This window comes from Sprattus sprattus, assembly GCF_963457725.1.
Source record: "Sprattus sprattus genome assembly, chromosome: 5".
Classification (NCBI taxonomy): domain Eukaryota; kingdom Metazoa; phylum Chordata; class Actinopteri; order Clupeiformes; family Clupeidae; genus Sprattus; species Sprattus sprattus.
In genome coordinates, this window is record NC_137924.1 from 2,390,059 (window position 1) to 2,405,761 (window position 15,703).

At 45.5% G+C, this 15,703-nt stretch overlaps 1 protein-coding gene across 1 annotated transcript; it reads right to left on the reverse strand.

Annotated features, from left to right (window-relative positions):
* Nucleotides 1-1,575: 1,575 nt before the first annotated feature.
* Nucleotides 1,576-11,525, reverse strand: ifngr2 (interferon gamma receptor 2). The gene is made up of 7 exons (XM_080839953.1): nt 11,191-11,525; nt 9,896-10,001; nt 9,406-9,581; nt 8,379-8,533; nt 5,452-5,593; nt 2,777-2,931; nt 1,576-2,552 (listed from the first exon to the last, which is right to left on the reverse strand). The coding sequence occupies exons 1-7, from the start codon at nt 11,243-11,245 to the stop codon at nt 2,277-2,279; spliced, it is 1,065 nt and encodes a 354-aa protein (XP_080696079.1). The 5' UTR covers nt 11,246-11,525; the 3' UTR covers nt 1,576-2,276.
* Between the last annotated feature and the right edge of the window lie 4,178 nt (nt 11,526-15,703).

The following is a 15,703-nucleotide window of genomic DNA, read 5'->3' on the forward strand; positions in this document are numbered from 1 at the left end:
ATAACGTTTGTGACATTTGATAGATGGTTAACATTAGGTACTGGAACAAATGGGATGTAGTCTGACTACATGTCAAGCACATAATGCCAGAAAAAAAAAAAAAGTTTATGGCCGTCTGACTAGGCTTCGCCAGCAGTGCCGCTGCTAGCCATTTTGGTGCCCTAAGCAAAACTCCTTTATGATGCCCGGCGTGTTTCAGCCCATTAGCTAAAAGCGTTTCCATCCAACTCATTCGCATATTTTAAGCACCTTCATGAAAATCCGACAAAAGAAAATAAATACGAGTCTGGGGGCGTTTCCATACGCTGTGCGAATTAAAAGGGACACTTTCCCAAGGGGAGGAGTTGTGAACAGCTGTGCAGTTCAAAGGTAAGGTTGTTAGTGCGTTTACGGAAACACCTCATAAAATGGCTGCACCAAGTGGGAATGTATCCGAATAAATCCATTTCCATCAACCATACTTAGTGGCATATGATCAAAGTAGCCAATTGAATATATTTTTCGCATTAGAAGACTTGTTTCCAGTCAGGATGTCGTATTCAATTGGTCAAAATATGCATCAAAAAGTTTGATTAAAACTCAGCTCAAGACTAATCCGATCTTTCTTTTACTGCATCGTGACATTAGAAGCTCCGCTATGGGATGCGCAGGATTTTATTTTTGCGCGTCCTCCGTCATGTCATCCGTGAGCACAAACCACAGTCGATACGATATTTTAATAAATGCCACGCTTTGCGACTATTGATATACTACAAATATAATTATTTATTTTTGGGCGTCATCCGTAAGCATAAACCACAGGCGATATGAGATGTTAATGTGTTGCTCGCTTTGTGACTTTTAATGAAAATAAATTATATGGCGGACCTACAGAGTACAATAGTTTGCACATGCTGTTTGAATGTTGTTTAAGTGATAGTTGCTTACATATAGCCAAAAGTTGCTTTGTTAATAAACAGATGTTACTCTTACACTTCACGAAACGTCAATTAAACTGCCACGAATATATTTCGGTCAGAGGCTTGTGTTTTATCCCCACACGATCATCTCAGTTAACACAGCCCGTCCCCCTTTTCACTACAGGCAAGGTAAGCTAACCAACTTTAACTTTAGCTAACTGGATATCTGTGTAGATGTTCGCAGTGCTGAAAACTCGCATGAAATTTGACGTTAAGTCCTTGGATAACGACAGTAGGTTCACCGCAGTGAGGCATTAGGTGCACTGCACTGTTATGTTCTTCCGACTTTAATCTTTGAAGACAAAATAGTGTTGATATTTCCAGTCAGGGGAAGCATTTTTTGAACTGTAGGTCATCATATGGACTTGTAGGTTTCTCCGTTGTGTTCACGGGGATGTATTGCGCATTTGGATGGTAGTGGTAGAATGATCCTATTCGTATAACACAGAGATGCCCCCTTACACACACACACACACACACACACACACACACACACACACACACACACACACACACACACACACACACACACACACACACACACTGTAATTGAGTAATTCTATCAAATGACTGGGAACATAGACAGATTCAGGGATCAGGGACTTTTATTGCAGTTTAGTAAAGTTGTGTTTCCTGTAAACAGGCACAATAAAGTACAGCATCAACTACACACTCAGGCCAGACACAGGAAAGAGCTGAACACACACGCACACAGACACAGACACAGACACACACTCTTAGGCCAGACACAGGAAAGAGCTGAACATACACACACAAACACACACACTCTTAAGCCAGACACAGGAAAGAGCTGAACACACACACACACTCTTAGGCCAGACACAGGAAAGAGCTGAACACACACACACACACACACACACACACACACACACACACACACACACACACACACACACACACCCACCTACACAAACCATTCCTTACTCATTCACTGACTCTCAAACAGTGGTGAACACACACGTGCACACACACACAAAAGTGCATTAATAGGCTTTGCATTGAAAGCTTAATAGTTTTACAGCAAGCTGCCTGTATGAACAGCAACACAAGCAGACACACATCGCACACACACACACACACACAAACACACACACACGAACAGAAGCAAAATTTACTCTGGAAAAAAGGAAATCTCTCCCTCTGTGTGTATGTGTACATGTGTGTGGGTTTATTTCTTGGTCAGAGCAATCCCAAAGCCCTTACAGTCCTGTGTGTGTGTGTGTGTGTGTGTGTGTGTGTGTGTGTGTGTGTGTGTGTGTGTGTGTGTGTGTGTGTGCGAGAAAGAAAGAGTGCGAGTCAGATCAGTGGTGTGTTAGAGTTGAACCCAGAGCCCTCATAGTCTCTGTAGCCCCCCTCCCCATCACCCTCTCTCCTCTCCTCCTCATCCACTAGAGTCTGGCTCCAGTCCAGTCCTGACCCGCTGGTTCTATGGATCCAGTCCGGTTCTGATCCGGTGGTTCTCTCTCCATCTTCCTCTTCTTGTTTCTCCTCCATGCAACTGATGACGTCATGTGACTGCCACTCTGGGCTGGGATTGGACGGGGTCTGCTGGACAAACGTACCTGGGAAGAACTGCACAGGAGAGAAAATGGCAATGAGGTGAGTGTGTGTGTGTGTGTGTGTTACCTCAGTGAAGTGCTCAGGCAGTGTCTCTGGTCTCATGAAGGCCTTGATGTGTGTGTGTGTGTGTGTGTGTGTGTGTGTGTGTTACCTCAGTAAAGTGCTCAGGCAGTGTCTCTGGTCTCATGAATGCCTTGATGTGTGTGTGTGTGTGTGTGTGTGTGTGTGTGTGTTACCTCAGTAAAGTGCTCAGGCAGTGTCTCTGGTCTCATGAAGTCTTTGATGTGTGTGTGGTAGCGGCTGATGAAACAGTAGCAGCCAACAGTCAGCCCCACCAGCACTGAGAACACAGCAGCCAGAAGCGCCACCATGGACAGCTCTCTACCCCGCTCTACAGGGGGGGGGAGGAGAGGGAGGGGGTGGGGAGAGAGAGGGGGGAAGGAAGAGAGAGGGGGGGATACAGAGAGAGAGGGGGGATACAGAGAGAGAGGGGGGATACAGAGAGGGGGGGAGAAGGAGAGAGGTTGAAAGTGAACAAGAGGGAGGAAGAGAGGCAGGGGTAGAGAGAGAGTGGGGAGACTTTTGTTTTAGTTTTTTTTCTGTCGTGTCTGTGTGTGTGTGTGTGTGTGCGTGTGTGTGTGTGTGTGTTAATTGATGAAAGAGATGTATCTGTTCAGAAACACCCCCTAATTGGTAGAACATATCTCATAATGTGTTCTGTTCCAACCCTAATGTGTTTGTAGATGACGGATGAAAGAAGTCATAGTCTCAGAGATGGGTTGTGTCTTTCACCTACGTGGACATAGCCTCCTCTGACAAACTAGCAAGTACCAGCCCTTAGCTGCAGCTATCCGTGAGCTAAACTAGCCAAATACCAGCCCTTAGCTGCAGCTATCCGTGAGCTAAACTAGCCAAGTACCAGCCCTTAGCTGCAGCTATCCGTGAGCTAAACTAGCCAAGTACCAGCCCTTAGCTGCAGCTATCCGTGAGCTAAACTAGCCAAGTACCAGTCCTTAGCTGCAGCTATCCGTGAGCTAAACTAGCCCAGTACCAGTCCTTAGCTGCAGCTATCCGTGAGCTAAACTAGCCAAGTACCAGTCCTTAGCTGCAGCTATCCGTGAGCTAAACTAGCCCAGTACCAGTCCTTAGTCGCAGCTATCCGTGAACTAAACTAACCAAGTACCAGCCCTTAGCTGCAGCTATCCGTGAGCTAAACTAGCCAGGTACCAGCCCTTAGCTGCAGCTATCCGTGAGCTAAACTAGCCCAGTACCAGCCCTTAGCTGCAGCTATCCGTGAGCTAAACTAGCCAGGTATCAGCCCTTAGCTGCAGCTATCCGTGAGCTAAACTAGCCAAGTACCAGCCCTTAGCTGCAGCTATCCGTGAGCTAAACTAGCCAAGTACCAGTCTTTAGCTGCAGCTATCCGTGAGCTAAACTAGCCAAGTACCAGTCCTTAGCTGCAGCTATCCGTGAGCTAAACTAGCCAAGTACCAGTCCTTAGCTGCAGCTATCCCTGAGCTAAACTAGCCCAGTACCAGTCCTTAGTCGCAGCTATCCGTGAGCTAAACTAGCCAAGTACCAGCCCTTAGCTGCAGCTATCCGTGAGCTAAACTAGCCAAGTACCAGCCCTTAGCTGCAGCTATCCCTGAGCTAAACTAGCCAAGTACCAGCCCTTAGCTGCAGCTATCCGTGAGCTAAACTAGCCAAGTACCAGTCCTTAGCTGCAGATATCCGTGAGCTAGGCGACACATGTAGGTTGGTGATTAGGGGTAAAGAAGGGATAACGAAGGACACACAACAACTTATGCAACACTTATGTTAATCTGGGTCTATCATTTTACGCATTGATCCCTAAAACAGACTTGTTCTTAGAACTACTTACTTCCCAGTTGTTAATTCTAAAAGGATGGTTGCTATGGCCAAAGCCCAGTGGTTAGTTCTAAAAGGATGGTTGCTATGGCCAAAGCCCAGTTGTTAGTTCTAAATGGATGGTTGCTATGGCCAAATCCCTGTTGTTAGTTCTAAATGGATGGTTGCTATGACCAAAGCCCAGTTGTTAGTTCTAAATGGATGGTTGCTATGGCCAAAGCCCAGTTGTTAGTTCTAAATGGATGGTTGCTATGGCCAAAGCCCAGTTGATAGTTCTAAATGGATGGTTGCTATGGCCAAAGCCCAGTTGTTACTTATAAAGGGATGGTTGCTATGGCCAAAGCCCAGTTGTTAGTTCTAAATGGATGGTTGCTATGGCCAAAAGCCCAGTTGTTAGTTCTATATTTACATCACTGAGGTACCTAACCCAATTGCAGAGTAACGGTCATAAAAGTTTCTCATTCATTTACGCTCTCGTTCATGTAAACTTCATAACGAACTTGGTGCATTGATACCGGGCGTAATCAAGTCAAAAACTTGGGACTACTTCATAGGGAACTTGGCGAACATGTTGCTACACTTTGTACTTCAATCGTCCACTAATTTGTAACTCTCGCACAAAGCGACAGTTCATTTAAACTTCAGACCTAATTTGGCAAATAGATATGCAAGTATAATACAGTCAAAACCTGGGACTGCTTCATAGGTGTGCAAATATCAGAGTTCATTGATGTTTTAAAGCTTGTGTCACCATAGAACCCAGCCAAGCCGTGGTATAATAACAAAGAAACCACACCTGGTCTGTACATGTGCCCGCCTGCTCCACGACATCATGTGTCTCATTTATGAATCTGTCACCATAGGAAATCCAACCTAGCCGTGGTAAATATTTTAATCCTGTGCGTGTGTGTGCATGTGTGTGTCTGTGTGTGTGTTTTGTTTGTGTGCGTGTGTCTGTGTGATTATGTGATTGTGTGTGTATGTGTGTGTGTGTGTGTGTGTGTCTGTGTGTGTGTGTGCGTGTGTCTGTGTTGACACTAACCTGACTGTGGTATGAGTCGGCACTCAGGATCGCTGAGGGTTCCGTGAGGTGTGGAGTAGATCAGGTACTGCACTCGCACACAGATCCGCTCTCCCATGGACAAAGGCATGCGCACCGCAGGCCCGCAGTACTCACAGAACACCTGGTGGAACACAAGAACAACATGTGTTACAGCACACACACACGACAGGCTCGCACAACTGTCAACATACACAGGCTTAGAGAACACACACACACACACACACACACACACACACACACACACACACACACACGACAGGCTCGCACAACTGTCAACATACACAGGCTTAGAGAACACACACACACACACAGACTCACACACATACATACAGACACACACACACACACACACACACACACGACACACACGACACACATAGACACACACACATACACACAGACACAGACACACACACACACACGACAGAGTCATAGAACAGTCAACATGCAAAGGCTTAAGGCGGCTGCTTGGTTCTGCGTTGGGGTTAATTGTTGCGCAAAATTTACTCATAGCAGTTCATGCTCCCAAAGGTTGCGCGTGTTGTCATGAGCCTGCCATTTGCTTGGCAGATAGAAAGCTGTTTCCCTAACAGAAAGTCTGAAGCTTGAAGTTCTTTTCAAACCTTTGCTTGGGAAGCACTGTTAAACTGAGCAGACATGCAGACTACATTTTAGTAATCTCATCACGTAACATTCGTTTTCTAAAAACAATCACATAGTATTGCATGTTTTACTGTGGTAGAAAATAAAAATATGGAAAATATGTGAAATCCTAAAGACGCCGCGCTAGGTATTAGCATCAAGTAATTCAGGTTAATGTTTTTGTATGAGCCTGACATTTGCTCTGCAGATAGATAACAGGTTCCCTAACAGAAAGTCAGAAGCTTGAAGTTCTTTTCAAACCTTTACTTGGGAAGCACTGTAAAACTGAGTAGACATGCAAAATATTTTAGTAACCTCATCTCGTAACATTCGTTGATAGAATGCAGGCTGCGAGGCTCGCGTAAAAGCTTACCGTAATTCCCGGACTATAAGCCGCTACTTTTTTCTCACGCGTTGAACCTCGCGGCTTATACAATGACGCGGCTTATTTATGGATTTTTCCCACTTTCACAAGCTTAATGCCTGAGGGGAGGCAAACAGTAACTCTGCCTAAATGAGGGGGGCGTGCGAGAGCCTGAAACTGGACTTTAAATCGAAACGTGAATGTTAAATAATGGAAGATCAATTCCGGAGCTAACAGGTATGCTTCAAACGACGGGACAGAAAATAACTTGATCGACAACTCACATTTAAAACCAACTTGCTTTTGAAAAATGTTGGAACCTCAAGAATAGATTTGGCTTTAGACGAAGAGCGGAGACTAAAGCATGAGCAATATTCGCTAACATTACATATCAGAGTGAGCCCTTGCTCTATCGATTTCCCATTATTTCTCTTAGGTATGTTTATATGATATCTATGTGAAGCCATTTAACATTCCACAAGTGGTTGTAATCACGTAGAACCCAAGACTGATTTTTCAATGGTGAGATGATTTTAAAAAATAAACACTGCAGCTTAAATTGTGTTTCCTGGTTGTTACTGGTTATCGAATTGCTGTGCTAGCTAAGGGAACTTTAAATAACCTCAGCATAAACGATTTCAATGGAAGAGTTACAGTTGCATAAAACGATAGCTAGTCATCTAGTATCCTCGATTTAACTCATAAAATTATAGTGGGAAGGGGTATAAGCCCTCAGGGTGCCTGTGCAACTTCGTATGAAATAGTTCATATTCACACATATTAATACGAGTTCATCACAAGCTAGCAGCTGCCAACTGTATGTACCTTACCTATGTGTGTGAAAATGATAATATGAAATATGATAAACAATAGACAATGTTCGAGCTGCCAATTGAATGATGGTTTTACGTTGCTTGTGCTTACACGTTTGGCTAAAACAACACCGCGACACAACTGTCTTTTATTCTTTTATGGTCGAGATCGGATATTTTGAACTCAAACCGGTTCCAAACAGAGGTGCCCCCTTTTCGTCATCATCCTGCTCTTGAGCAACATCACTTTCTGCGTGTTAACTTATCCTCGATTGTTCACTTTAGCACTAATAATAAGCTATATATTTGTAAAATATTAATACGTTGCATGCCTACTAACTGTTCTTGTCATGCCGAGTTTCGTTAAAGCCTGTGTAAAGTTAATTTGTTTTCAATGTACCGGTAGGAACCTGCGGCTTATAGACAAGTGCGGCTTATTTATGTTCAAAATAAGTATTTTTTTTTAATTCAGTGGGTGCGGCTTACATTCAGGTGCGCTTAATAGTCCGGGAATTACGGTACGTACAAAATGGCGCAAGTCTAGAAAAAGGGGCCGACGCACGCAAGACGTGAAAAGTCGCGCAAGGGGCCTCTTGCGCTTACGTCTCTGAGCATAAATCAGCCTTTAGAGAACACACACACAAGACAAACACACAGACACAGACACAGACACACAGACACAGATACACACACACACACACACACACGACAGGCTCGTAGAACAATCAACATGCACAGGCTTAGAGAACACACACACACACACACACACACACACACACGACAGGCTCGTAGATCAGTCAACATGCACGGGCAAATAACACAAACACAACACTAATGAAAAGAAAGGGAGGATGGATTATGAAAGTGTGTGTGTGTGTGTGTGTGTGTGTGTGTGTGTGTGTGTGTTATCTGTGTTATCTGTGTGTGTGTGTGTGTGTGTGAGACCTCCATCTTCTCTCCCTCTCTCCCATAGAGGAGTATGTAACTCAGCTGTCATCCGTATTCATTCTGGAGGCTCTCTGTGTGTGTGTGTGTGTGTGTGTGTGTGTGTGTGTGTGTGTGTGTGTGTGTGTGTGTGTGTGTGTTACCTCCATCTCCTCTCCCTCTCTCCCATAGAGGAGTGTGTAAGTCAGGTGTCCTCCGTATTCATCCTTGAGGCTGTGGTCACTCTGGTTGCGGTCCATCTGGACACTCAGATATCCAGGAGACGCATGGACTACCACCTCAGGAGCACAGGAACCAGCTGGACGGGAGAGGGAGAGGAGGAAGAGGAAGAAAGGAGAGAGAGAGAAAGGGAGAGAGGAGAGATGGAGGAAGAGAGAGAGAAAGGTGGCGGAGGAAAAGAGAGGAAGAGAAAGGAGAGAGAGATGGAGGAAGAGAGAGGATGGAGGAAAATAGCGGAGAGACGGAAGGAGAGAGAGGAGAGAGGAGGAAGATGAAGAGAGGAGAGAGAGAGAAAGAGAGAGAAACGGAGAAAGAGAGAGAGAAGAGATGGAGGAAGAGAGAGGACGGCGGAATAGAGCGGAGAGAGGGAAGGAGAGAGAAGAGAGAGATAGACGGAGGAGAGAGAGGAAAAGGGAGAGAAGGAAGGCGGAGGAAGAGAGAGAGAGAAAGGAGAGAGACAGAGGAAGAGAGAGGAGACGGAGGGAGAGAAGAAGAGGAAGAGGAAGAGAGAGAGAAAGGAGAGAAACGGAGAAAATGAGGAGAGAGAGACGGAGGAAGAGGAAGAGAGAGGAAGATAGAGGAGAGAGGGAGGAAGAGGGAGAGAGAGGAAGATAGAGGAGAGAGGGAGGAAGAGGGAGAGTGAGACAGAGGAAGAGAGAGAGAAGAGACAGAGGAACAAAGGAGAGGGGGACGAAAAGTGGGGAGGGATCGACAGGAGACAGAACATGAGAAAAAAGAAAAATGGAGGAGAAGAGAATGGAGAGATGCATGAAGAGAAAACATCCAACCTGACAAAAGTGGAACTCTTTTCCTCCTCCAACACACACACACACACACACACACACACACACACACACACACACGCACACACACACACACACACACACACACACACACGCACACACACACGCACACACACGCACACAATCTCTTCCAATGATCTGGTCTTACTGTGAACACATTCCACTTTCTGGTAGCACGGTTCCCATGGTGACGTGATGTTGTCTTGTTCAGCCCGCACGCGCAGTGTTGCTCCGTACAGTCCCGTTGCCATGACGCTGAAGTCACACTGCGTCTTCAATGTGTTCACACAGCCTGACATGTTTGTCCACAGTCCGTCCTCGCCACTGCACAGACAACACACACACACACACACACAGACACACACACACACACACACACACACACACACACACACACACACACACACACACACCAAAAGCACACGCACCAAACACACACACAGCTGAGTGAGTTGAAGGGGGGCAGTGTGGTGTGGTGGGTAGGTGTGTGTGTGTGTGTGTACTTACATGCGGTACTGTGCGGTGTGTGTGTACTTGAAAGCGGTACTGTACAGTGTGTGTGTGTGTGTATACTTACATGCGGTACTGTACGGTGTAGGTGGCGGTGTGTGTGTGAGAGAGAGTGTGTTTATACTTACATGCGGTACTGTACGGTGTAGGTGGCGGTGTGTGTGTGAGAGGCTGGGTTCCACTGCAGAACAGCTTCATTTCGCGACAGTCTCACATTGTGAGGAGGCTGCCAGGCTGGGGAGACAAACATCATCATCATCATCATCATCATCATCATCATCATCAACATCAACATCAACATCAACATCAACATCAACATCAACATCAACACCAACAACAACAACAACAGAGTCACATTGTGAGGAGGGTGAGGACAGGGGGCATACAACATCATCATCATCAGAGCATCTCTCTCTCTCTCTCTCTCTCTCTCTCTCTCTCACTATCACACTATCACACTCTCTCACACACACACACACACACCAACACAACTGACCAGGCTGGGGAGAGGGGGCACAAAACATCGTCATCATCACAGCAACTCACTCACTCTCTCGCCCTCTCTTTTTTCTCTCACACACACACTCACACACACACACACACACACACACGCACACACACACTGAATGCGACTGAACTCTTTAACTCAACTGTGCTTGTTAGACATGACTGGACTATCAATCTTCTCCAGCATTCTCCATCATCACAGCAACTCACTCACTCGTTCGCCCTGTTTCTCTCTCTCTCTCTCTCTCTCTCTCTCTCTCTCTCTCTCTCTCTCTCTCTGTCTCTCACACACACACACCTTGCATATGAATGCGACTGAACTCTTTAACTCAACTGTGCTTGTTTCACATAGATGTGACTGGACTATCAATCTTCTCAAGCACTCTCCATTGAGGATCTCTCGCGATACTGCGGTTATCTTACTACGCAATGCCTTCCCCAAAGACAAGACATTTGCAAGAACCCATTTAACAGTACAGATTATTTACATCTACAGATCATTCTGAATAAACTTAAGAGAGGCGCTGGCACACCAAAGGCCTTCGCCTTCGCCCCTTTCCAGTTCAGTCCCGCTGTAGTCCACTCTCTCTAATGTGGCAAAGTTAGCGTTAGTCTGGGAAGGAAGGAAGCTTTCGAGCCCACCATATTAGCGACGAGAAACGTCGACGTTGAATCAAAACACATTTTCCAACCCCTGTGCTTTGCATTGTTTGATTATGAGTCAGGTAGCCTACCAGGACCAATGTGAACGAAACAGTTTGACCGAAACCACAGCTAGCTGGCTAGCAGAACTAAGCGCCCCGGTTACGTTAGCCCGGTAGGCTACGGGGAGAGTTGTCCACTCGTTAAAAAAAAGTAGACGGTAGACGTTAGTCAGAGAACTACATTTGCTACATTTCATCAGAGTCGGTCTTACCTCGACAGAGGACTGTTGAAGCTGCGTAGAAGATACAAAATCCGATTATTTTCATCGCGGCGACCAAGAACTATTCAACTCCATGTTCAACCTAATAGTTAGTTTCGCTTTCGAGGATCACGCAATTCCCGACAGGGTACTCCTGACGGGAAAAGTACGGCAACCGCGCAGGGAAAAAAAGGGAAGTATACAGAATAAAACGTAGGCTACAGCTCAAAGCTCGAGTCGGGAATCCTTGGAAAACGTTGTTAAAATCCTACAGCCTAAAATATTTAAATCTCCGTCACTACCAGACAAACCACAGAAAGCCTCCCCCGACCATTTTGCGGCTAAGGTGCCAAACCGTGTGACTGGGCGAAAAGGGGGCGTTAACCGCCCACAAACCAGCGAGACTTCCGGACCTTAACGGAGCACCCGCGAGCTCAACAACAGGGCTCCTCTTCCGAGCTGTGATGCTGCGTCCCTCACGCGGCCGTTTTCAGTTCCTCAGTTAAGAGTGTGTATGTGTGTGTGTGTGTGTGTGTGTGTGTGTGTGTGTGTGTGTGTGTGTGAGTGTGTGCGGATTGCTGAGAAACATGCACTGTCGGTTCCGTGGAGTTTCTGAGTGCTGTTATGAAATCTCTTCTACACAGCGGCGGACACGTAGACAATGAGTGACTCACTGTGAGTGTGTGTGTGTGTGTGCGTGAGAGACAGTGTGTGTACACCTGCTGGTGTGTGTGTGTGTGTGTGTGAGTGTGCGTATGTGTTTGTGTGCGTGTGCATTAGAGAGAGTGTGTGTGTGTGTGTGTGAGAGAGAGAGTGTGTGTCTGTGCGTGTGTTTATACCCTGTTGTGTGTATGTGTGTGTGTGTGTGGACACCGCAAAAATAGGAAGTCTCTAAGATGTCTCAACCTCCAAGCTGGACCTATGCTGCCTCGGGCATGAACTCACACACGCACACACACACACACACGCACACACACACACACACGCAGAAGCACACACACACACACACAGTGTGTCACACGCAGAAACACACTCACACACACACACACACACACACACACATGTTCAAACATGCGCAGTGATGCTCAGGGACGTGCAAAGGAATTTTGAAGGGCCATTGCTCTGACCTGAAAAAAGGGCACATACACGCACACACACACACACACACACACACACACACACACACACACACACACACACACACACACACACACACACACACATACACACACACCTCTGGGGGGAAAAAAGAAAAAAAAAAACACGGACTGTCTGTAGAACTGACAAAGACCGGCTCTTTATTAAAAAAAATACATTAAACACTCAAAAACAGCAATCCAGCACTCAATCCCCTAACTTAAGAACTGTCTTAATGTCTACGCCAGGGGTGTCAAACTCATTTTAGGTTAGGGGCCACATACTGCCCTCTTTGATCTCAAGTGGGTCAGACCAGTCAAAATATAATTTATAAAGAAATGCAATTTATGTCTTTCTGTAATTTCCACACTCACAAAGTGATCCGGCGGGTCGAGCTGGACCCCCTGGCCCCCTGGTGGCCGTTCTTGACCACACTGGTTTAGGAGCCTTGTTTTTACCGGCTTTAGCTTTGAGAATGAACACTCTACCGTAGCAGTGGAGACGGGTAGAGTAGTTTTCAATACGTTTTGAACAGTCTGGGAAATATGATGTGAGCATCGTGTTCCCGGAATATTTGATGAATGCTTGATTGCCTTTGAGATTACTGCTCTGTGCATGAGATGGTTCTGTGGAAAATCTCAGCAAAAAATCTAAATCTGTTTTCATGGATTGAGCTCCAGACAAAGAACTAGAAACTGAGGCAGATACGTTTATGGCAGACTGACAGCTGCATTTAAAATAATAATAATATAATGATTAATAGATTAACGGTTAAATGATTAACTTACAAATAGGTTGACAGTCGAGAGGGAGACTCTGGCACTGAAGTCATCCCTCTAAGGCTATACCCATGCAAGGCTATACATGAAGCTTCCTGTTTCAGACTGGAAACCACTGAAGTATGCCGTACGACAGGATATTTAGTCTTACTTTTCTTAAGTGTTGTCAGTAGTATAGAAACCCAAGGTTGAGAGAGCAATTGTCCACACTCTCCATCTCAATATCCTCCCTAGCAGGCAATCTGTGTCGTCTCTCCTTTACCTTTTTCCATGTCTGTCCTGATCTCATGGGTCTGGCTCTGACTCTTTGGATGCACTTGATGTGCTTGGCTCATCATCTGTCCAATCATATATTATTGTTATTACCAAGGGCATTACTATTATGATGTCCACTAGAAGCAGTGGTACTTTTGTTCTGCTCAGTCAAGATCTTTGAAAGGATCTCTAAAATAGCCTATACTTTTTTAAAATTACAATTATTTAGCATGTGGCTCTTTATCCCTGTACTTTCTAGTGTAACAGGGTTAAATATGCTTCCCTGAATTTCCCTCCCTTCATGGGTTAATTGTTTAGCACATTCAAGGTGCAGATGATTGGCTCCCAAGTATTGTTTTGATACATTGTTTTAAGTGGGTGTGATTGAGATGTTATCTCTATGTGTCCCCGTTCCTCTGTCTCTTTCCCTGGGTGCATGAGACAGAGGTAGGTATATGTCCTGCACACACACACACGCTAGCGAGTTAGCTAACATATATGTGAGCTGGTTTTGTGCATATTGTTTTGAGTGGCTTGCCTGATTTGTATTGGCAGGAGCTGAGCACCGTGCTAACTTCTGTTCAACTGCTTTTCTGTTCGTCATTGCGTGTATCAGGTGGGTCACATTTTGCACTTGTGTTTTCTGCACATGTTAGCTTGCTCTCTTTCCCTGGGTGCATGAGACAGAGGAGCTGAGCACCGTGCTAACTTCTGTTCAACTGCTTTTCTGTTCGTCATTGCGTGTATCAGGAAATAAACGTATGAATACCAGGTCGGTGGCTGTGTCCTTCTTAAAAAACTACACAACGCAGAGTGAAACACCGGGGGAAGATTACCTCCGTTACACTAGCATGGTCCTTTCATGTCATATTTGGTGATCAGCACCTGTCTCCTGGTCCACATTTTCCTCTGGTCAGGAGGCTTGTGGTTGCTCCTCCTCATCTTAAATGTAATATTTATGATACATTTCCATTAGTAGGCTGAACATATGAGTCTGATTGATTCATTCAGTCATCTTTGTCATAATTCCTGTCTCACCTGCAGGTTTGCTCGTTGCTTAGGTTTGCTTCGATGATCATGTGATTGTGTACGTGCGTGCGTGTGTGTGAGAGTGATGATGTACGTTTGAGTGTGTGTATGTGCACACAACACTGAGCGAACGGTAAAAGGTAAAATCACACACTTTATTCCTCCATAAATAAATAAAATAAGAAACATAAACATCTTCGCACCTCCAACATGTGAGTGTGTCACAGAGAACGACAAAGTGAAAAATGGCGAGGAGAGTCAAGACAGTGTGATAAAGAATTGTGAAACTCTGACTTTATATAAGTATGTGTGTGTGATAATCATATGCCTTTGTGAGCTGGAACATGCTGACGTGTCTAACTCTGTGTATTTGCTTAAAAGTGTACCTACTGTGTGTGTGTGTGTGTGAGCAAGGGATGATACAAAAAACTAGTAGTCCTTATTTTCTGCCTTGCTGATGCGTTACGTTTGCAAAAAAGCATAGTAAGAATACCTCGGACTTCGGAGTCCCACCACATGGTTATCCCTGCTGACAAAATGCTTTGGGGTCAGAGAACGCTAACTTCTGTCTATATAAACCTTGTGTGATGTGGTTAGCTTTGAGAATGCTAACTTCTTTCTATATAAACCTTGTGTGATGTGGTTAGCTTTGAGAAGGCTAACTTCTTTCTATATAAACCTTGTGTGATGTGGTTAGCTTTGAGAAGGCTAACTTCTTTCTATATAAACCTTGTGTGATGTGTTTAGCTTTGAGAAACGCTAACTTCTTTCTATACAAACCTTGTGTGATGTGGTTAGCTTTGAGGATGCTAACTTCTTTCTATACAAACCTTGTGTGATGTGGTTAGCTTTGAGCATGCTAACTTCTTTCTATACAAAACTTGTGTGTTTAGCTTGTGAGTGTTTGTGTGTGTGTGTGTTCTTTATAAAACTTGTGTGTTTAGCTACGCTTCTCTCTTTGTTCTCTCATGTAGCTGGAGAACATGAGCACTTAAGGTTCCATCTGACTGTTCTGGAAGACCAGGCAGGCTTGTGTTCCTAGCGTGCTGTTGCCATGGCAGCAGTGTGAGTGTGTGGGTGTGTGTGTGTGCGTGTGTTTGTGGAGCTGTGAGGAGATGCCGGTGCCTGAGCTGTCCTCTCCGGAATAGCACCCAGAGTCCTCACACACTCCCCTCCTCTCTTCTCCTCCTCCAGAGTCCTCACACACACCCTCATCACACACTCCCCTCCTCTCTTCTTCTCCTCCAGAGTCCTCACACACTCCCTCCACACACACTCTCCTCTCTTCTCCACGCCAAGGGTCGTCACACACCCCGCTCCTCTCT